At 33.6% G+C, this 21,802-nt stretch overlaps 2 protein-coding genes across 5 annotated transcripts in view; one reads left to right on the top strand and one right to left on the bottom strand.

Moving 5' to 3' along the window:
* LOC130901168 (eukaryotic translation initiation factor 4 gamma 1-like) overlaps positions 1 to 21,802 on the bottom strand; it is a 63,001-nt gene that overhangs the window by 24,022 nt on the left and 17,177 nt on the right. For all 4 annotated transcript variants that reach the window (XM_057812307.1, XM_057812308.1, XM_057812309.1 and 1 more), the window contains 6 exons: positions 20,989 to 21,196; positions 20,731 to 20,910; positions 20,277 to 20,671; positions 17,194 to 17,463; positions 16,503 to 16,652; positions 15,314 to 15,416 (listed from right to left, as the gene is read on the bottom strand). In XM_057812307.1, the coding sequence (XP_057668290.1) occupies positions 15,314 to 15,416; positions 16,503 to 16,652; positions 17,194 to 17,463; positions 20,277 to 20,671; positions 20,731 to 20,910; positions 20,989 to 21,196 (1,306 nt within the window). The remainder of the gene's footprint in view (positions 1 to 15,313; positions 15,417 to 16,502; positions 16,653 to 17,193; positions 17,464 to 20,276; positions 20,672 to 20,730; positions 20,911 to 20,988; positions 21,197 to 21,802) is intronic.
* LOC130901174 (dynein light chain Tctex-type 5-B-like) lies at positions 18,053 to 19,269 on the top strand. Its single transcript, XM_057812339.1, has 4 exons — positions 18,053 to 18,295; positions 18,351 to 18,668; positions 18,728 to 18,893; positions 18,949 to 19,269. The coding sequence occupies exons 1-4, from the start codon at positions 18,088 to 18,090 to the stop codon at positions 19,196 to 19,198; spliced, it is 942 nt and encodes a 313-aa protein (XP_057668322.1). The 5' UTR covers positions 18,053 to 18,087; the 3' UTR covers positions 19,199 to 19,269.

Genomic DNA, 21,802 nt, shown 5'->3' with positions numbered 1-21,802 from the left:
AAGTTTATTCATATACTAGGTGAGCAAATAAATAAAAATTCGTATTCCCCAGCAATCTATTACAATGTACACAACAAGTGAAAAGTTTTTGCACACCCTATAGTTTGCATAAACAAATAAAAACAATACATATTTAAATTTTTGATTCATAGACGTAACCCTTTTTTGTTTTCATTATTTCGGTGCACAATAGGTGTGAAGTGGAAGTAGGATACTGCTTTCCGACTCTCCTGTCCAAATAGTCCCATAACTCAATCGGGTTGAGGTCGGGCGAGTGTGCCGGCCAAATCATCACTTCTTCCTTTGCAATTCTTTCAAATACTCTTTGCACAACTTCGTCGAATGCTTGTGATCGTTATCAAACTTAAAGATAAATGTTCTGCTGATCAGAACGTACTACATTTTCCTTCTAATTTTTTTATCTTCGAAATCTCTTCGATTTTTATCAGGTCTCCAATGGCTTATCCTCCAAAACATCCCCAAACCAACACCAAGCCTCTGCCTCTTCTCTTAGAACCAAATCCGAAACTTTGACTCACCATTACATAAAACTCTCTCCCACTTTTTATGCATGATGCATAAAATTTAGCCACTTTTCCAAATAGGTCAGCTACTTTCGATATCCTTTTCACTGTAAAAGTACTCAAGACAGATCCCTAGATTTATCGACTTGAACTGGTATCCCGTAAGTCGTCGATCGCGTATACAGATCAATACAATACGTTTATCTTTAGCGATTGTGGTTATTCCAGGCAGCTCTGAACGATTTCTAAGCGTTAAATCTCTCGAAGCATGCATATTTTTATATTTTTTCACGTTGTAATCCACGGTATGCCGAGGTATTTTTGTTTCAACCAATAATTGTTTGGTTTTATCCATTTTTAATCTTACTAGTCTTGATTTACAGGAACGAAAACAATATATCGTATACTAACTGGACAAAAAATGTCTTGGTCCAAAAAGAACGTTCTTGCGTCTCACTGGGACTAAACTACAATCATAAGCACCGAAGAAATAATTCGCAGTGAAATAATAATAAGCAATTTGCAACAAACAAACAAGCTTTCTTTAAATATAAAATAGACACTATTATTTTTGGTTTCTAAGACGTTTCGACTTTGGTTTGACAATATGAAGGAGTAATTTGAAGTGTATTACGAGTAAAAACTGATAATTATTAGAGAGTGGTATAGACACAAGTTAGATGAACATTTTTACCAATGGAAGAACGTTCAATATAAAAAAAAAAAGCTGCAGTGCCATATTTATATCTCAGACAAGATATCCTGGTTAGTGGTGTACCTAGTTGATTTGATTAGTGAACTTGTTTTTCTTTATAATAAACCACAAAAAAACTATCATTCCGATAACATTTACAAGTTTATCCTGCTATCAACCATAAACATCATGGATATGTGATGGAAACTAGCAATCATTCATATAACATTGAAATATATCAATTTAAAATAAAATTACGTACCGTAAATCATTTTATCTCAGTTTTATAATATTCTCAAGGTTTTTTAAAGATAATTTTCAAATTTTGAACAATAAAAATCGTTTATATATTACAATTAGATCATGCTAATAAGATTTAGTGACAAAGCAAACATATATCAGACATATTTTACAAATTTAACATGGTAGGGTGATTAATATCCAAAAAAAATATTTCTCGGTGCTCAAGCAAAAGATTAATCTACATATAGAAAAAAAATTCTCGCCAAGTTTGAGATTTTAATATCAACTTAGTAGTACTTACAATTTAAATATAAAATTTCACAATTTGAAATGCACGCAAAATTTTTTTTCAAATTTCTAATACTTTTTACAATAATGCAAATTAATTTGATGGACCTTGTGGGGAATTTTTTGCGAAGTCGTTTCAAAGTTTTTTTGTATAACTCGCACAGTTTTTCTTCTATTGGTGAACCAGTTCCAGTTCGAAGAGCATAAAATTGCCCACAAGATCCATCAAACTCATTTTGAATCACCCTAAACCATGGCTCTAAGGGCCCTTTCACACCAAACGAATCCGAATCAATCAGAATCACTCCGAATCAAGTTGAATCTGATTCAATCAGGTTTGATTCGAGGTCGCACTTGATTCAACCTGTCAGATTCCTCGTCCGTTCAATCTTCAATCAACAACCATACGAGATGGACGCGGAGTTGTTAATTTTAAAAGTTAAAGAAAATAGAGCGATTTATGACGCCAGTGATAAAAATCACATCAACATAAATTTCATATCTTATGTGTGGAGGAAAATTGGCGAAGAATTAAACATTCCAGGTAAGAATTATTCAGGTTGATTCAGCTGGCGTGAAAGACTGGAAATGACGAATCAGATTCAACTTGATTCGGAGTGATCCAGATTGATTCGGATTCGTTTGGTGTGAAAGGGGCCTAAGTCCCCTATATCAGAAGGCGGAACACCAACAAATCAATCATCATTCACTGGTTTAAAGTACCCAAAAAATTCTGGAAATTCATAATGGAAAACTGAATGACGATATCATATGGAAGTAATCATTTTTATGAAAAAGCTTTCAACCAGTAAACATATTCAAAGCTAACATCATTCAAGTATATAAAATAAGCAAAAAGACAAATAATTGACTGGTAAGGTTATGGTTTCCATATTTTGGGCATATGGTTAGACTAAATGGAAAAACTAGCAGTGAATGCTAGTGTATGTTATTACAAACCCCATCACAGTCTCCAGATCTGGCACCCTGAGACTTCTGGCCTTTTTTAAGACCTGAACAATATGCTGCAAGGAAAAAAATATCAAACAAATGTTACATCCGCAATAAGAAGCCAAAGAATAGCTTTAAAACTCTAATAGAGAGATATTTTTCATCGCCAGTAATTTATTAGTGCATGTAGAGGTCAAGAATGAAGTAATTTGCTTCAAATACTAAATAACGATTAGGCAAAGGTAATAGATAGATAAATTGGCCAATTAAATAACAATTAATAAATATGACATCAGTCTAGAAACAAAGAAAAGTTCAATAATTTATTATAGTAAAGAAAATTTGGTATTTTCTATATTTTAATTTGACTAAAACATCATCTTGTAATGGAATTTGTCGTAATGCGATAAACTTATTATTATGTAATTAATTAAGTAGAGCTCCATCATACAGGGAGGCCGGTCTAAAATTCTTCGCATGGTAACTGATGTGTCCAGTCTAACCCTAAATAAAGACGTCAGTTTTGTCGAAGATATCATCAAAGAACGAAGCGCGTAACATCATAAACGACTGGCTAACCATGAAAACACGTTATCCCATCCACTTATAAAACCCCAGGACGTTAGAAGACTAAAAAAAATTGGCTAGCAAACTTACAAAAGGAGTAAATAGGACATGTCGCTGGAGAAGACCTCTTCACGCCATAGATGAGGAGCTTATATACACGAGATTCCCAAAGTGATCCAAGTGGAGCACCTGGGGTACACGGGACACTTGACGGAGGTCTACGTTGGGCGTAATAAAAATTGAGGGGTTCACAATCGTAAGTGAGGATCTTTGAAAATGTATTGTTAATTCGTCGTTGAAATCATCATACAGCAAAATTTGAAAGAGAAGATTGTTTTACAAAATATTCTACATCCACATTTTAAATACTTTTGAACAAAGTCCGATTGAGGTACCTCCAAATTCAAATGTGATAAAATCGTTGATCGCGCAATTTATTTTTGATCTGCGGGAATAAAAGATGAAATCATTGGGTGCCAAACAAGGACTAAACGGCAGATGACCCTTCAATTCGATATTTTGATGGTTCAAAAACGTTTTGTATTTGAACTGACTTGTCGAGGTGAAAAATAATTAGTTTCTCTGTATGCACTTCTGGCATACAAATGCTGGTAAACCATTAAAAATTGACCGTTCCACTTGGCTATAATGGAACGGTGGAGACATGTCCAGTTAATCCCGAATAAACAGGCGATTATTTGCATCGAAGTGCTTCGTGCGCGAACAACTTTTATTGGATTTGGCTCGTCTCGAAAGACCCTTACAATCAGTTATTTAGTTTCTGGTTCATGATTCGTCACCTATCATAAACTTTTAGTACCGCGAATGAATTTTTTTCAGCATTTCTTTGCATCAACAGGTACGAGCTTTTTTGAACGATTGTCAAATTATGCGATATCCGATGTGAACAAATCTTTTTGACAGTCAAATTTACATGTAATATCGAATGTATGAGAGGGAACTAATGCCCAAGTATGCCTCAATCTCACGGTATGTGCAGTATCAGAAAACCAGCGAAACACGATGGTTCGAGATGGTGCTTAATCAACAAAAGTCGAAGCGAGTTGAGTTGCTGTTGTTTTAATCCACGTCGAAAGTCATAGAAAATCATTGATCAGTGTTTTAAACAACTCAAATAGCACTCGTAGCAACCCTCGTATTTTAAATATATGAAGATTGATTTACTTCAATCCGTAAAGTTGGCCGAACAAATTATGAGCATTTGCGAAAAATACAATAAAGCAAATTGTCCAAATGTCCGGGGGGTGGATTTGCTATCACTTTTTATGTGTATCGATTGTACTAATTGAAAATCAGAGGAATTATTAAAAATAATGAACTAGAAACAAAAGAAAAGGAACTTTATGATTGATTGAATAAATTGTAATACAAAAAATTCCCTAACGACGCTAGCAACAGTTTTTTTACACGAAATACCTCCATTTGTTGTTATTTGGGGATTTTCCTCGTCGAACTGATTGCAAAGTTGTTTCAGAAATTGATACAGAAAATAAAATCTTTCAAGTTTGGCAGCAAAGCGGGTCTTACATTCTGCATAAGTTGCCTGTTTTCATAGTTCTCTCTCTTTATGTAGACTTTTTATTTAAATAACCAAATAAAAAGAAATAAACCGCGATCTAGTAAATTAAAGTTAACCTATATTAGAATTTTTTGTAGTATTATTATAAATTTATGCGCCACTGTGTATATCTAAGAGAAAGATTCAGTACTAAAAATGGAATTTTAAGAATCAAATTCCTAATATTGTTTATAATTTCACAACTATGAGTAACAGTAATAACCTACTCTACCTAATAATATAATGAACATTAGAATTAAGGCGGACATTTATATTACATCTATAAATCATTAATAAAACTCCCACGCTAATTCAAAGTCGTCAAAAATAACTTTTAAACAATGTATACATATATATTTAATCGAAAATACAAATTTATTTAATAACGACCATTTAGACACGCCAGACTGAAATAATTTGTGCCACACGAACAAAAGTACCACGCCTTTATCATCGTATATATTATAACTTATGGTGCTCGCAAACGTTCGTCGCTAAAAAATTTCTGGAAATCCTACACCATCATTTATTTCAGTAGTAAATGCATTGGATATTGGCCAAAAAAAAAAACATCGAAAGTTACATTTGAATACGTCTTCAGGTAGTAGCACCATCTGGCGACATTGTAAAAGTTAATTAACATCTGGCCTCGTTTTAAGAAAAAAATTATCTGTTCTATCATTCCCTAGGTCAGTGAACACACAGTTTTAATTCGTCATTCATACAATGTGACGTCATTAGAGGAAAATTTTTGTGGACATCTGACCCGCCGGTCCCCATATTTGCAACTTATCACTCCATATATGCGATAAAGTGAGAGGATCCGCTATATTTCATTAAATTTATTCAAAAAATAATTTTATAGATTAACTGCATAATATAGAAAGAAAAAAAAAATCGACCGGTAAATTCGAGAGGCCTCTTTTGCATACCAAATGGAACAGAAAAAATATGCACGAAGGTCGCAGTCGGGCGAACTAGACTTACTACTTTCTAAAGGCGCTGTATGAAACGGTATAAGGCTATGTTACACTTGAACGAATGTGCTAATTACAATATAAAATGTTCTCGAATTTATTTACCCTTAGTGACAGTAATCCAGTCGTCTTCCATAATGGTAGATTCTATTCTTGGATCTGACGGTGAACCGCGGGTACATATGTGTGGGTGCACGTGGAAAAAGTCTTTCACTGTATAAATTCTTAACAAATAAAATCACAACTGATCACAAATATTTTTCACTTACACAGTCTTAATTCTTCAAACTATTTTTTTTTAAAGTGATTCGATTAAAAGCAAAATTCGAGCCGCTATATATCGTATGGTGGGCAAGGTCAGATTAAAAAAATATATATATAAATTAAATAAATATAGAACACTTAAAACACATTAATGTCGATTTTGAAAACACTTGGTGGTACTAACGAGATTTTTTGGTTGCTTTTTTCCGGAAATTAGTATTTTCTTGAAGAGTTAACCACGTTGCGTCCGACCCATGTGGTCGACGCTTAATAAAAGGCAGTCTGCCATCTTATGTAAGATCGGTATTCTTCGAGCATGCTCGTTGGACGACCGAGGGGCGATCGTTTGCCCGTGTTGGACGAAACGGTGGAAGTATAGCGGGGGCAAAAGTGTAATTTTGGCAATGACACGATAGTACAACGAGGCGCCGCCGCCTCACGTACACCTCCAGCGCTACGTTGCCAGCGTCGACTTCATTTTACAGTATAACAGCTATTAACATATATATAGTATAATCGTCCATTAGATCTTAATTGAAGTAATCGATAACTTTTTTATAATATACGAGGTTATAGGTTTTTTTATTTACATTTTTGTAAATATAAATTTATGGCGACTGTTCGTTTAAAATAGTTATGTGTGGATTTATCACTATGGACGAAACATGGATTTACCACGACACAGTGAATGATAATGGCGATCATTTTAGTGGACTGGACATATGCGAAGCGAGTAAATAATCGGCTATCGAGGTTATGACCTGATATAGACATAGCATATTGTTCTTGGCTTATTTAGTGGAAAACAATCAATATAGACACAACAAAAATTATCGTATAAAAATGGCGTAGAAGGGATGGAAAAGGGCTAAACTTGTTTAGATTTTGGATGTTTATGTTTTTATGGCAAATAGTCCATGAGGAGATAAATAGAGGAACGTTTTGGGCACCATTTTGTATTGTGACATGTATAGCGTGTCCAATATCGCAATTAATCATCATTTAGGGGTCGGAATGTGTCTTTATTAACGAAATTTTCTCAAGAATCCATCATTGGTACGATTTTCAAAATACTGTTTAGCTCGAAATTTTGACACAGAGTTGGTAACACTATGTCATGGAATTTTCAGTCATCGTTTGTTCGCCTTACTGTTGAGAAAGTTAGGTTAAGTGACATTTTTTAATAAACATAGAATATGAGGCATATAGAAATGACTCACCTGTCCTAGGAAAAAATTTAAAGGAAAACAAGCTGATTTATAACAAAATGTAAACAAAGTTTTTTCGTTAAGTATTTACTTAGTGAACGCCAGGCTACCAGCGATGCAGGGTCAATTGTCCTTGTATTTGATCCGTAAGAGGCATATTTTTTAAGTAAGTACCGTTTTGGAATTAAAAAAAAAAGAAGTGCGAAGATATCGCAATAAAGCCTGTACCTTAATCTACTTTTCTACATAATTTCTGTGACTATTGATGCATTAGTCATAACGTGGCACCAGTTTTTGAATACCCTCCTCATAAAATTCTTCTGCCCGACTTGTTAACCACTGTATCACAACTGTTTTGACTTCGTTATCGTCTTGAAGACGCTGACCGCTCAGGTGTTTCTTTAAGTGCAGGAACAAATAGTAGTCGCCGGGCGCCAGATCGGGGCTAAAGGGAGGATGATCTAGAGTTTCCCATTGAAAAGATTTGATGAGATCTTTGGTCCGATTAGCCACATGTGAACGGGCATTGTCATGATACCCTTACTCAACTTGCCACGTCTTTTGTTCTGGATTGCACGACGCAAATTTTTCAATGTCTCACAATAAGACGCTGCATTGATTGTCTCATTACGAGGCCGAAACTCCACTATCAATACTCCTTGTCTGTCCCAAAAAAACTGTGCACATGGGCAGAAATTGTTTGCTTAAACTTCACTTTTTTGGGTGATGATAAATGTCGCCATTCCATGGATTGTTGCTTCGATACTGGTGTGACGTAGGCCACCCATGTTTGGGGTTGCGGCGGCGGAATCGCAAAACGGTACTTACTTAAAAAATATGCCTCGTACATTATAACCAACAGATACAAATAATTCAGAATAACTAGTCACATAATACGATATATTAGTAGGAGAAGCACTAAGAAATAATTTTTCAAATAAAATTCGCCCGACGTTTGTTTGACCAAGTTTCCAAGGTTGGTGGATATCATGCGAGTTATTCCATTGGAGATAGTAAGTCAGAGTAGTGATAATGACAAACACAAACGAAAAAAATTGGAAAAAAAGAATGATTATACTTAAAAATAAATAGAAAACATTAGGTGGACAGAAAAGTTCGTAGACTGACACATAGATAGCGCTACAAGTATTAAATCCATACGATTTCCGTTATATCCTGGATATCGATGATGGAAGAAGAAGAAGAAAAGAAAACAATACTCAGAAAGATATAAAACAACAGTTATAGCAATAAGAAAGAAAATCAGAGCGGACAAAGAGACAGAAGCAACAGGGAGGTAGCGCGAGGAGATTGAAGCCTCGCAAAAGAAAGATCACAATGTACGTAGAAAAATCAAAGAGTTTACTGGCGGATTCAAATAAATGATTAAAGAGAAGACAATATCAGACATCGGGAAGCATACAATAAATAAAGACCAAAGAATCCTACAACAAGAAGTCCAAGAAACAACTAAAATATTGCAAAGCAACGTACAAGCAGAATTCCTCAAACTGAATAATACCAAAGATGTTGCACTTCCTAAGAAACCAGGTGCCAAGAAAAGCGAAGAATACACTAAGATTAATCTTATGAGTCATCTTTTGCTACTCTTTCTCAAAGTAATCCAAGAGAATTTACAATTTATGTGATGGCGAACACCTCCCAATACGTTCGGATTTCTAAATGCTGTGGGTACGAGAGAAGCATTTTTCTCAGTGCGCGTCCTGGTACAAAGATGCATAGACGTAAATTGTTTGTTTAATGGACTGTGAAAAGGCATTCGATCGAATTGAGCATGGGAAAATGATTAGGTACTTAAAAAACAGAAATTAACACTGTCGAACTAACAATAATTGGGCACACCTACAGGCTAAACAGATATGCAAAAGACACCTGACAAGATAAAAAATTTACTGATGGATAGTATCGTCCACCTTAGACAGCAATACGGCCTAAATATCAATGCTAAAAAGACAAAATCCATGATTATAAGTAAATGTAAGTTCACTGGGAGCAATTTATATATCACTCAAGTTCCAGTAGTAAGATGGCTCAAGAACCTTAGAATCTGGTTCAATAAAACCTCCCCTCAACTATTTCTCATCGATGTTGACTAAAATTGTCATGATTATCGCCAAAATTAGTCCGGAAAGGCACCAGAAAAAGACGAAGAATCATTTAAAGTGAAGCAAGTGTTAATAAATCAATATTTGTGACAAAACTTGGTTTGTTAAACATTATTTGGACTTTATCCCAGTTAAAAATAAACGTTGAGAAGTAGTTTGTTAAAATTTCGAAACAAAATGAACCCCGAGGACAACGCTCACGGTGAACGCCTCAAAGAGGCTGCCACCTACCTTAAAGATATCAAAAGAACGTAATAAACCTGATAAAATCTTGCGACGATATGTAACAGTGGATTAAACATGGTTCTATAATTTTACACGACAGTTGCCTGTACGTGAAAAACCAACTCCAAAGCGTGAAAAAAAGGCAAAAATCGGCTAGCAAGGTTATGGCATCAGTGATATGGTATAATATTAATCGACTATCTTATACAGGGAAAAACCATAAACCTCGACTAACAAGTAGACGTTCGAAGAACGTGTTACAAATCAATAAAAACGATGTACACGATACAAGCCGTGAAGCCGGCCCTGTCCCGTTATAGTGGAACTAAAAAATTTGGCGAATTCGCATCTAGTTTGATATTTGTTTTTATTGTTGTTTTAGAACTAATTTCAAGGAAATTCTTTCTATTTATTTTGTTTGGTTTATTTTCTAGAATTTTTGAGAAATTCGTTTGGGGTATATAAAAGATTTGTTTAGCGAAGTTAGTTTAGAATAAAAAAGAAACTGACAGCCGAACTGGAGAATCGCAAGTTGGAAACGTCCGGTAAGAAGAGTGAACTAGTAGAAAGGCCCAAAGTGGCACTGGCAAGGTACTGACTTGATCCAGAAACTTATCTATCCAAAGATCAGTCTTTCACCTTGATCTCGTCAATTTCTTAGAAGATAAACGAGAAGATTTCGAAGATTTAAAACGATAACGATGGATGGAAAAATCAAACATTACAAATGGTAAAATTGCACGAATTTAGTTTCGCATCCTCCCTATTCTCCAGATCTGACCCCTAGTCACTTTTTTCTGTTCTTCGACATTAAGAAGATGCTCAGTGGACAAAAACTTTTCCTGTTACAAATCATACGTTGAAAAAATCAACTGTATTTTGTTAGATATGAGCAAACAATTTTAGAAATAAGCAAAACGCAACTCTCTTAATGGTGAATTGTAATATATGTATATGAAAGGCCGATGTTGTCGAATCTTATTATCACTTATTTCACCCAAGAATAAAATAATGAACCGGGAAACAATGAAAAATGGAAATATGAAAACACTATTACACACAAAAAGATTCATAATTATATATTTTTTGAATTCTACGGTCATTTTTCAATAGTGGAATATTCCTAAAATAAAAATCGATACGAAAGTTACTTACCTGTTTGTCTGAAATTCCTACCTCACTCAATTATAGGCGTATACATTTATATATTATAAGGAATACGAAATCCCACATAGACCTAACCTTAAAATATACACACACACCTATTTGTATCTCAAATCAAGAAATCACGTAGTCTACAAATGCATTTATAAAAATAAATACTGCACCGTCTAAAAATAATCAACTTTAACCTCGCAGAGCGACATACGAAATAAAATAAATAAGAAAAAAAAAACAACAAGAACTTACTCTTTTTGCGACCCATTTTGTGTATGAAAAACTACCACGTTTTGCACATATTTCAATTTAGTTTCAAAGACAATTTTTAACTGTTATAATTAACGAGTCACGTGCTATATCGGCAATTTATAAGTTTTAAAGTAATAGTTGGAGACAATTTTTTCGACCATCGTCCAATTTTAGTTACCGACCATACTTTTTCGTTGTTTGCGCACAATGAGCTAAATGCAGGTAATCCGCTTGACATCTGCACATACCGACCGGCGTAGAAGGACTAGATACCGAATGCCATTATTGCCGTTTCATTGTGACTCTGTAGCAAAACTATGCGCCGTGTTGCCACATCGCGAATGTCTCGAAAAATCGGAAGGAAGATTTTTCAACATTTTTTTAGTTAGTGAATTTGACGTTTTATATCAGATATTGCAACTTTACTCTTTTGGTGCCAGTTGGTGCAATTCTAGGGAGAAATTTAATTTTTCATCGGTATTTATTCAATTTTTAATTTGGAGGGTTGGCAGTCACGAAAAAGAAATTAAGGTTAGTTCTGACTGGTGGCAGTCATGATGATATAGTAAATATTACAAATACCATTTTTTTTTGAAAATAGGCTAAGAAGGAAGTTTGAAAGATAAAACTATCATCGCGTAATTAGAAATAAATAATAATTTTCCTTTTAAATTCTTCATTCAACAATCTGACAACAGCGCAATATATGTTCGATAAGAATCTTTCATTTGGATTAAAATACTAATTTCCGAAAAAAATATATAAATTTCGAAGTTATGAACAGCTACAAAGAATTTGGGTTCCATCTTTTTTATTATCTAGTTCTAGTTTGATAATTCATCAGAATTTCATTTAAAATGAAAGGTTTTTCAAAACTAATATAAAAATCAGCATGAATTAGAAACAAGATGAAAATATAATTGTTGGTTAAACTACAAGGTGGTCCAGAATTATGTAAATTAATTTCAACAACTTATATAAGAAATAAAAAGGGATATAAAACCCTTTGAAAGGGTAAATTTTTAACTTTATGTATCTGAAAAATGATATTTATTCCGGAATTTATATTTTTGGAAAAGTTAAGGGGTGCTCAATAAATATAAATAGATATTTAAAAAAATACGAGGTAGTTTTGATATTTTAACGATTAAAGTAGAAATCAATTAAATTGAAAACTGTGGTTAAAGTACAAGGTGGAAGTGTTTAATTAATTTTATGTCACGACCTACCCTATCCCATATAAATAAGGGGTAGTTTATCTATTGAAAAATGGCAAGAGCTCATTTTTAAGTGTACAGAAACAATTTTCAACATAGTTTCTGAAACTAGTTGTAATATCAAAATTATAAACGATAGTTTAGTTTAGAAGAAGTGTGGATTAAGAGCTGGAAGGTCCTGTACAGACAACGTGTTTTCTTTAAAGCAATTGATAGAGAAAATAGAGAGAAATAAATAGGAAAATCTGATGTTTATAGATTTACAAAAGTTTTACGATAACATACCAATATCAAAATTATTGTAAGCACTTGAAAATGCCCCCACAAAGACCATCCGAAACTTGTATAAAGGTATGAAGTTTTTTATTAATAATACAAGAAAAACGGACCTGAAGTTACAAAAACTGAAGTTACAAAAATCAATTTCCCAATGTTAAAAATTTGAAATATTTTTGTTATATTTGTGATTTTATTCCATAAATTTGTCTTGTTCTTTTAGTCCAGTGAATGAAGACTGTAACCTAGTAAAAACCTTTTACAGAAGATAATTTTCATCAGAATTAGTTTTTTTTTTAAATTTCATGTTTCAAATAAGAAAAATTGACCATAATTTCCAAAAATCAGTTTCCCGATGCTTTAAAATTGAAATAGGATACCGCTTCTTCCAAACACTTTTCAAAATATGTTTCAAAAGCTTTAACGACTTGGAAGATGAAATACAGAGGAATGGGGATCCAAAACAACACCTGGTTATCAGCCCTTTAGTTCGTAAATGATAAAATAATACGTGCAAACGACAGAGTTGACTGGAATACAAACTAAAGGAAGAATACGTATAATAGGGACTGCATATGAACGTAGAAAAGACACAGTGTATGTGTATAGGAGAGGATATAACTAAAAAACAACGAAATTATGGCGAGATGTGAGAACTATACTTATCTAGGAATTATTTTTGACAAAGAAAGATGATGATAAATCACCAAACCACGAAAACTGAGGATCTATGATGGAATGATTAAGTTGTACATTGGTATATGGATCGGAAACATGGAGAATAACACAACAACTGAAAAAAGAAACAGAAGCCGCGGAAATGGACGCCTTAAGAAGAGCAAATAGAACATCAACTATGAGGTCAGAAATAATACAATAAAAGCGCAAAATAAATTAGTTAAGTGTTAGTGATAAATAAATTATTATAAGTTAGTTAAGTGTAGTGTAGTGTATTTAAATAAATTAAGAACGTAAAGACACAGTGTTTATTAATTAACCCTATAAATAGAAATCATATAAATAAATAAGAATAACATTACATTATTTCCATATTTTGAAGTTACGTCAATGTTTGAGGAATAGGGACCAAAGAAGTATTAGAAAAAAAAACGATTTGGGTATATACAGTTACAAGGTTTGTAAACATTGCCATAGCCATAGTTATCTTCAACTGAGATAAAATTAAGCACTAATAAAAAATATTAGATCGTTGAAAATTTTTTATTCCCAATTGTATTTCATATTAAAATAATTAACAATAAGAACAATGGGATATTTTCGAATGGAATCACCTTTAACTTGGTTGTTAGAATAGAAAAACAGTCAATTATACATATTTTTACATAATGGCGTTTATACTTCTAATAAAATTCTAAACTAATGGCGATTGTGCTATACGAGGGCGATTATAGAAAGTAACCTTTGAGTTCAGATACCATATGGTTCGAATTTATAGGTATAAATGAAAAAAAATTAGTTACTATAATATAATTTAAAAAATCTAAATTTTAGTGAGAGGTTTGTCAGAATTGACCTCAATAACACGTTTCAACACCAACTCCACTATTTTAAAGCTTATATTCTTGTATTTGTATTTTAGAGTAAAATAGTAGTACCAAGACAATCAAGTACTTTTAATTTATGTTTCCGGAGAGAAGTTTGGACCAATTTGTGACAACTGTGACCACGGTGGTCGCATACTAATTCAATATATTTGCCATTAAATTAATCATGCCTTCAATAGGAACTTTAGCTTCTAGTATCTATTGTGAATATAAATCTGTTTAGAAGGGTGGTTAACCTCCACTTCATGTATTCCTGTACAAATTAATGTTCCATCATTGAAAATCATCTTTTCTAGTTATTAACAATCCTGAAATACTTTCAGAACTACTTGAGCAATAGGAGGGTGACATCAGGCATTATTTCTCATAAGTGTTTGATGGGTGTCCCACACGGATCGGTCCTATGGAACAACATGTATAATGGAATTCTAGAGTTGGAATATTCATCGAAAATAGCCTATGCTGTCGACCTATTCTCCAACATGGAGGGAAATCAGGAAACAGAGGTCAAGAATAGAGCAGAACGAACTGTGGTATAATGAACCCAAACAAACGGCTTCAAGATAGCAGAAAAGAAAACGAAAATCCTGGTGATAAAGGGACCTAGGAAAACTAACGGTCCCTTCAGGATAGTGGTCGAAGGGAAAAGAGTCGACGAAAAGAATAAAATCAAGTATGTAGGAGTTCTGTTAATCAAAATTTACAATTCTATCTATCAGGAATTTATTGAAACGATAGTCCAGCTTTGGATTTCATATTCGCAGTTCAATGATTGTAACAAGAAAATAATTGGAAGAAAAATTAGAATGTTCAGTAATTTAAACTACACAAAATACGTTATTAAATGGTATGCAGAAGGATTAGAAGGTTGAAAAAAGAAGAGAGGTCCATTAAGATAACAAAAACGCAAAATTAAAATAAAATATACAGATAAAAATGGCAAAAATACAAAATCAGAAAATATTTCTGCATAAAATGAATAAAAACTATCGAGAAAATAAAAAATGGTAAGATACTCCGAAACAGTTAAATGGAAAGTTGGAAAATAGATGATAAAGAAAAAAGAAGAAAAGAAAATTATACACATATATGCTTTATTGATTTGAAAAAGCATCCTCTTTGCAGAAATTATTTTAGAACTAAAAAACAAACTAGAGACTGCAACAATATAAATACATAATAAGAAGAGAATAACTTACAGTTCTCCTGGGAAATATTCTGGATACTACCGACTGACGATGCACTATCCTGTCTTTCCAAAACAGTTTTTGCTGGAGCTTCCTTCACATCTTTTCTAGTATGCTGAAAACAAAAATTACAATTAAAATATTTGGTGTACGACTTATGTACTCAAAACATTCAATTTAAGACATTAACCTTGCAGAACTCAAAGGTAGGTGAAATTGTTAAAAGCTCAAATTTCACAACACTGAGGAAACTATATATTTTTTCTTTATTCGCAAAACAATCTACTTTTATTGAGTAATAAGTAAATGGATGCGGGTGTCTTGTGGTAGATTATCTTACAGATCTTCTGGCCGTCATAACAGTGAGGAGTTGAACAGAATGTAGAATAGTTGGTTGGTATTGTTTGCACAGTAATATTTGTTAGTTTGCATTGTTTCTAATGGCACCATTGATGAATGGACAAAAAACCAAATTCTCAAGTGTTCAGGAATGACACAAAATTTGAAATTATGCAAAAGGTATGTTGAGTCTGTAATGGGGTGCAATAAAATATGTCTAAAACGTCGACTTTTTCCATTTTTAGTCACTTGAATGTACGCACCAGTACGCATCAAACAGAGAATGAACGAGAACATGAACATTTTCTGATGCTTAAGCTAAATTTTTACCAATGAAAATTGCTATCTCTTCTCTAAACGCTGCTGGAAGTGGACAGTATATCGGTTGTGAATAATAGATACAAGAATGGTCCCAGAACCCTACCCTGGGCTACACCTGAATTATTTCATGATGGTCTGATAGTTATTCTTTGAATCTAACTCTAAAATGTCTATCTTCTAGGAATAATTTCTAATTATGATATACTTGATAGTGTAAGTTTCTTTTGATTTTGTACAAAATTCCTTCATAATTGTTTTATATCCTGCTGTGCATATTTCCTTCTCTTCTAGACCTTGATTTTGTTCACAATTCTGTGACCTTTCTAAAACCAAATTTATCTGATACAAGTTCTTCGATAGGAGTCACCTCATCTATTCTGTCCAATAATAATCGTTCGATGTTATGTGAAGAAGGATTATTGTTCTGTAAGAGCGGAGGTTTTCCTTAATATGTGTGCTAATTTCCAACGGATCCGATGGTAGCATAACCTTAACATACTCCTAACCAAAGTAAATTTTTTATTACAATAAAATATAGTACCTGTTGATTCTGTTGTGGTCTTTGTTGCTGCTGTATCTTATCACTGGTTATTTCTTTGGGTGCAACATTTTCTTTAACGGCAGTAGATACCTGAGTAGGATTCGTTGATTGCATGGGTAAAGACGAGGGAACATCTTGCACCGATTTTACCTGTAACAAACATACAACATTTATTATTGGAAATAAAGATGATTCTCCATTTTACAAAAATCAATTATTTGTTTTAATGAAAAAAAAACTATAGAAACAACATAATGTCTTTCTATTCTGACTTTGGTCAGTTAAAAATGATTTAGTACAAAAAATCTGAATTCTTATTTCATTTCGATTCATGGCAAATAGAAGTTTTGAATGAAAATTTATCTATGAGAAGAATTCAAAGTAACAGTTCACAATGTCTCCAAAACATGTTTGTACTGCCTTTAAGTTTTGAGTGGTTCTAAACACAATTAACCATTGAAACTGTACAATTCCATAACAACTGAAACACCTGGGAAGATTATTATCTTCATCTTGAGAAGTGTATGAAATATGGAACAAAACTAAGTGAATTGCAATTTGAGTTCTTTTCCTAACATCATTGAGTACATTGAGCCTGAAAAGAGCTCCAAGAACAGAAGTTTGAAATTAAATGAAGGAGTGATAAAGTTGATGATCATTTCATCTCAATGTCTCACAGTTTTTCACTCACCTCGTCCTTTAGAATGGAAGAATCTTGATCACAAATAGTCTCTTTGTTGGAAGGTACAGAAACTGGCAACGTTTTTTCGATAGCTGCTTCTTTAACAATATGTTCACCTGTCCTAGCTGATTGTTCCCTCTGTTTGCGACCTTTGGCCGGACTCTCTTTTTCTTTTGGTAACTTATTCGGTAACGTAACTTCAACGGCATCTATGTTTGCAGATACTATTGGAGTTTCTTTGAGAACTGTTGGAGGCAATATGAATTCCTTTGCATCGGCCTATAACAATAAATTTATTATTGTAGTAAAGACTATTTTCAAGTTATATTACATTTTTGAGAGAAAATGCAATTGTTGCTTATCTTCACATTATAAATGCAATTGTAAGAAAATAATTAGTTTCCAATGATCGCCAAGGATTTTTCAAAATTTTCATGTTTTCTCTAAGCAAAATGATCCTGTGGTAATTGTAGAATCTTATGTTTTCAAAGAGGGTGCCATTTAAGTGTTTCTAATGAAGGTAATAAAGTACTACCATCATTTAGTAAGCGCAATTCAAATTTTGAAACCCTTGGGCTATAAAATCAATTGAAATGACGTGTCCAGTCAATTCACAGGGAAAAGCTTCTGAATTGAGACTACAGCTTCCCTAAGATAAGTGAAGAAATATAAGTAACAAAAATAAAAAAGTTTCCCCCCAAAATTTCATTAAAATGATGACATAAGGCTTAGGACTTTAGAGTTCGTTCGACTAAAATGTTTTGTCGATATGTAATATATAGATTATGCTATTTAGAGAGCTACATTGATACGTTCGATAAATACTCCAGAACACTAATCCGACAATGCTCATTAGCAGAATGACAAATTTAATTGTCAAATTGACATAACAAATTATAAAAAATGGCCGATGAACAAGCTCCAGTTCCAGAAGAGCAATCTGCTGAAGCTCCTACTGAAGCATCACCAGAAGTGGCTTTAGAGCAATCAGAAGCCGTTCAAGAAGGTGCAGAATCTGAAGAGCCTAAAATCGAAGAAGAAGGCCCTACAGAAAAAGATGCAGCATCTGAACAACAGCCCAAAATCGAAGCAGAAGGCTCAGTAGATAAAGGTACTTATTATTAAATGCCTATCAACATTTTTCAAACACTTTGTTTTTAATTAAGGGGCAAATGAAACATCAATTAGTGAACAAGGTCAAGCGCCTGATGAATCAGATGAACCTCCGAAAATTGTTGTAACAGAAGCGGAAGAAACGGCTTCAGAATACATCGAAGAAGATGAAGAGCAATTTGACGAACCAGAAAATTACGAGGATGACATGATGAAAGCATTAGGAGTTGAACAGGATTCCCTCGATGCTCTGGTTAAGTCATCTTCCATGCAGATAGCTAAACAACGATCCATGGGATCAAATCTGGATAGCAGTATGATGGTAGCAGAAAAGATGGATAAATATGCTGCTAGAACCAAAGACGTATTGGGTAAGTAGTATTTTTTTACTAGATATTTTTTAAAGTATTTATGTAAATTCATGATTTAGGTGAAGTGATAGATATAAGAAGGGGGAGTATGACAGGAGAAGCTGGCGATAGACGAATAGCTCGTTTTATGAATACTTATAAACTTGATTCTGATAATCCATTCAACAATGAAAAAGTAGACAAAATACTTAAATCAGTCATGGAAGAAACATTTAATGAGCTTAAGTAAGTTGCCATAAATATAAATCCAGATTTTATTAATTTATTTTGGTTTTTGTAGATATGATCCAGAAAAATGTGGCAAAGAAGCTAAATGGGCTTCGAACACCATTAAAGCGAAAGTTAAGCAATTGGAATTCGAAAGATATAAGATTATCAGTTTGGTTTCCATTGGAGAAAAGCACAATCAAGATGTGCTGTGTACTTGCAGATTCCTGTGGGACGCAGAAAGGGATAACTATTCCTGTTATACTTTAGAAAATCCATATATTTTTGGAATCGCACTCTGTTTTGGTTTATACTATGAATAATTTTGATTTTTTTTAATAACGAATACTTTTATTTATATTTTTTAGTGCTATTACATATATAACTTATAAAAGTGACTTTTCGAGCAATTTCTTAGTAATTAGGAGTCTCATCATTTAGTGATCACAAATTGGAAGACTGTCACCGATAAGACAAAGTTGAATCCAATAACTTTAGTTAGTTAACAATCATAAAAATAATTGAATTCAGAATTACTACAGGAACTTAATCGCAACAGAAGCAATTATTAATTCTTATGGAAAACAACGAAAAAACTAAATAGACTCCAACTAACAAATCCTCCTATCAGCATTCCTGAAGGTCAATGGGCAAAAAACAGTCAGACAAAGCCAATAAGTTTAGAACAAGTCATCAAGCCCAACCACTTAGAGAACAACTTCAACATTGAGGACAAAGTCAAAGATTTTCTGGAATCTCCATATCAACTAGAGCTTCCCCTAGAAAAGTTTATCGTAAACCAGATCAAACAATCAATACAGAAGTTAAAACCTATGACCTAATTAGTGCCAAAATCCTAAAGGAACTATCAAATAAGTGATTGAAGTATCTGTATATCAATTTTGTGGAAAGTAGCCCAAATTATACTAATCCCTAAGCCAGGGAAACTTACTGAAGAGACTACATCTTACAGCCTATTACCTGTTTTGTCAAAAGATCTAGAAAAATTAATGATAGAGAAAATAGAACAGATTCTAAAAAACGTCAATTTGGATTTAGGGAGCAAAATGCCCCCACCAAACAAATCCCAAAGTATATAAATCTTTTGAAGATATAGAATACAGTTTGGTTGGCTTTTTTCTATATATCCAAGTACTCATCTTAGTACTTCAGGTGATATTCAACTCTGTAAATATCCACTGGGTGAGAGTAGTCAAAACACTTTACTGGGTATCGAGGGTTATAATGGCACCAAAAAAGCAGACAACATACCCTGTCAATGCCATTTATGGCTCCAGAACATTTTTTTAACGATTCAAAATCAATAATCAAAGGAAAATTAGTCTCGTACAAATACATACACCACACCTAAATTCAAAAATTTGGAAACAACAAATTTACCTGCAATTTACTGGACTGTAGTACGTGATCCATTTTCAGCTGATGCTGTTGTTGTTGTGGAACTTGTGGAACAGGACCAGCTCCCTGTCTTTGCGAACCGATGCTATCGTGTTCTATCACAACTTGGTTGGTTTGTTGTCCATCAGATGTATGATCAGAATGATGTTGTTCCTCCTGGGGGTGAGTAGGGACGTGGAGTTGATGTACTGGAGGAGGAGGTTGATTTACTACACGAGTATCTTTTTCAATTGCTTCAATCACTAGTTTGGCAAATGTAGCTTGTACTTCTTTAGTATGACTTTGATTATTGGCCGGTTGGGGAGTTTGTCTAGCAGATGTATCCCCCGAAGGAGGATGGGGATTCTCTTCATACATCTCTTGAAGACGATCGGCCCCTAAAAAATAAAATTTGTTCATTAATTTATTCATGGTTATGTATTTGAAAAATATTTACCCGTAACAGGATCTATAACAGGAATAGCATTCTGCCTTTTATTCCTTGGCTGCCGAAATTGATGGTGATTTGTTGGTAGGGGATTTACAGGAGGTATGGGATTCTGTGTATTATTTGAATTCGCAACTGTTACTGGAGTCATAGAAGCTGTCCTTGGCATCATTTGTGGAAAATAGCCATCTGAAATACACAATAAATTAGGGGCAAGTTTAGAATAAGGCAAATTGTACAGTTTAGAAAACCTCTTTTGATACTTACAAGAAACTGGGGGCGTTTGACTTTGCGAAGGATAAGAATACAGATGTGGGTAGACTGGCAGTGTTTGTACATAACTAGCTGCAGCCGGTCTCTGAGTACCATATGCGTAAGGAACGGAATTCGTCGATGCAAGATACACTTGCGGTGTCGCCGCTACGTGCATGAATTGCGGCGCTTGAGATGATGTGTACAATTGGCCCTGTTGAGGCTGTGAATAAAATAGTATATATCAATCAACTGTAACAAAAATAAAGTGAATTTATTGGTGTTGGTACATCGATATGATATATCCAACACAGACAAGGCCAACTCAAGATATCTAATTCTTAGTTGTATATTGTGAAAAGTAGGTGCTAATTATATAAAATGACGTTACCTATGATTTTAGGAAAGTATTACGGTTTTCGAAAGAGTTTAAAGAGAGATAGTTACAGTAACACCTCTTAATTGATGCAAAAAATGATATTTTTGGCCTTGGTGTTTTCCACCACTAAACTTTAGATTATTGAACATAACCTCAACCACAAAATTTTGTCATTTGAGTTCTATTAATATATACTAAAAAATGAAATTGACTTCTGTGTAATTATATAACCTATAGAGATTCTATATCTCTATAAAAAACTGGGAAAACGAAGTTAAATATTCTCTTCAGGACAAAATCCGTGTGCTATAACTGGAACAGCTTCTAATTTATAAGAGAAGTGTATGGAATGTCACTTTTGATTGAAGTTGATTATTATCATAAAGTACATTCGTACCAAACTAAAAAAAACCTAACCTTTGCTCAGAAAAAGGTTTGTGTTGATTGGTG

The sequence above is a fragment of the Diorhabda carinulata genome, chromosome X (assembly GCF_026250575.1).
Source record: "Diorhabda carinulata isolate Delta chromosome X, icDioCari1.1, whole genome shotgun sequence".
NCBI classification, from domain to species: Eukaryota; Metazoa; Arthropoda; class Insecta; order Coleoptera; family Chrysomelidae; genus Diorhabda; species Diorhabda carinulata.
Note: the sequence above shows the minus strand (reverse complement) of the source record. Positions and strands in the feature narration are given on the sequence as shown.

Excerpts from the sequence above, each read along its gene's own strand:
- LOC130901174 (XM_057812339.1), top strand. The coding sequence starts at position 18,088 with ATGGCCGATGAACAAGCTCCAGTTCCAGAAGAGCAATCTGCTGAAGCT. Across the intron at positions 18,669-18,727 it reads TAGAACCAAAGACGTATTGG|GTGAAGTGATAGATATAAGA; the intron begins GTAAGTAGTATT and ends TTCATGATTTAG. Across the intron at positions 18,894-18,948 it reads GAAACATTTAATGAGCTTAA|ATATGATCCAGAAAAATGTG; the intron begins GTAAGTTGCCAT and ends TGGTTTTTGTAG.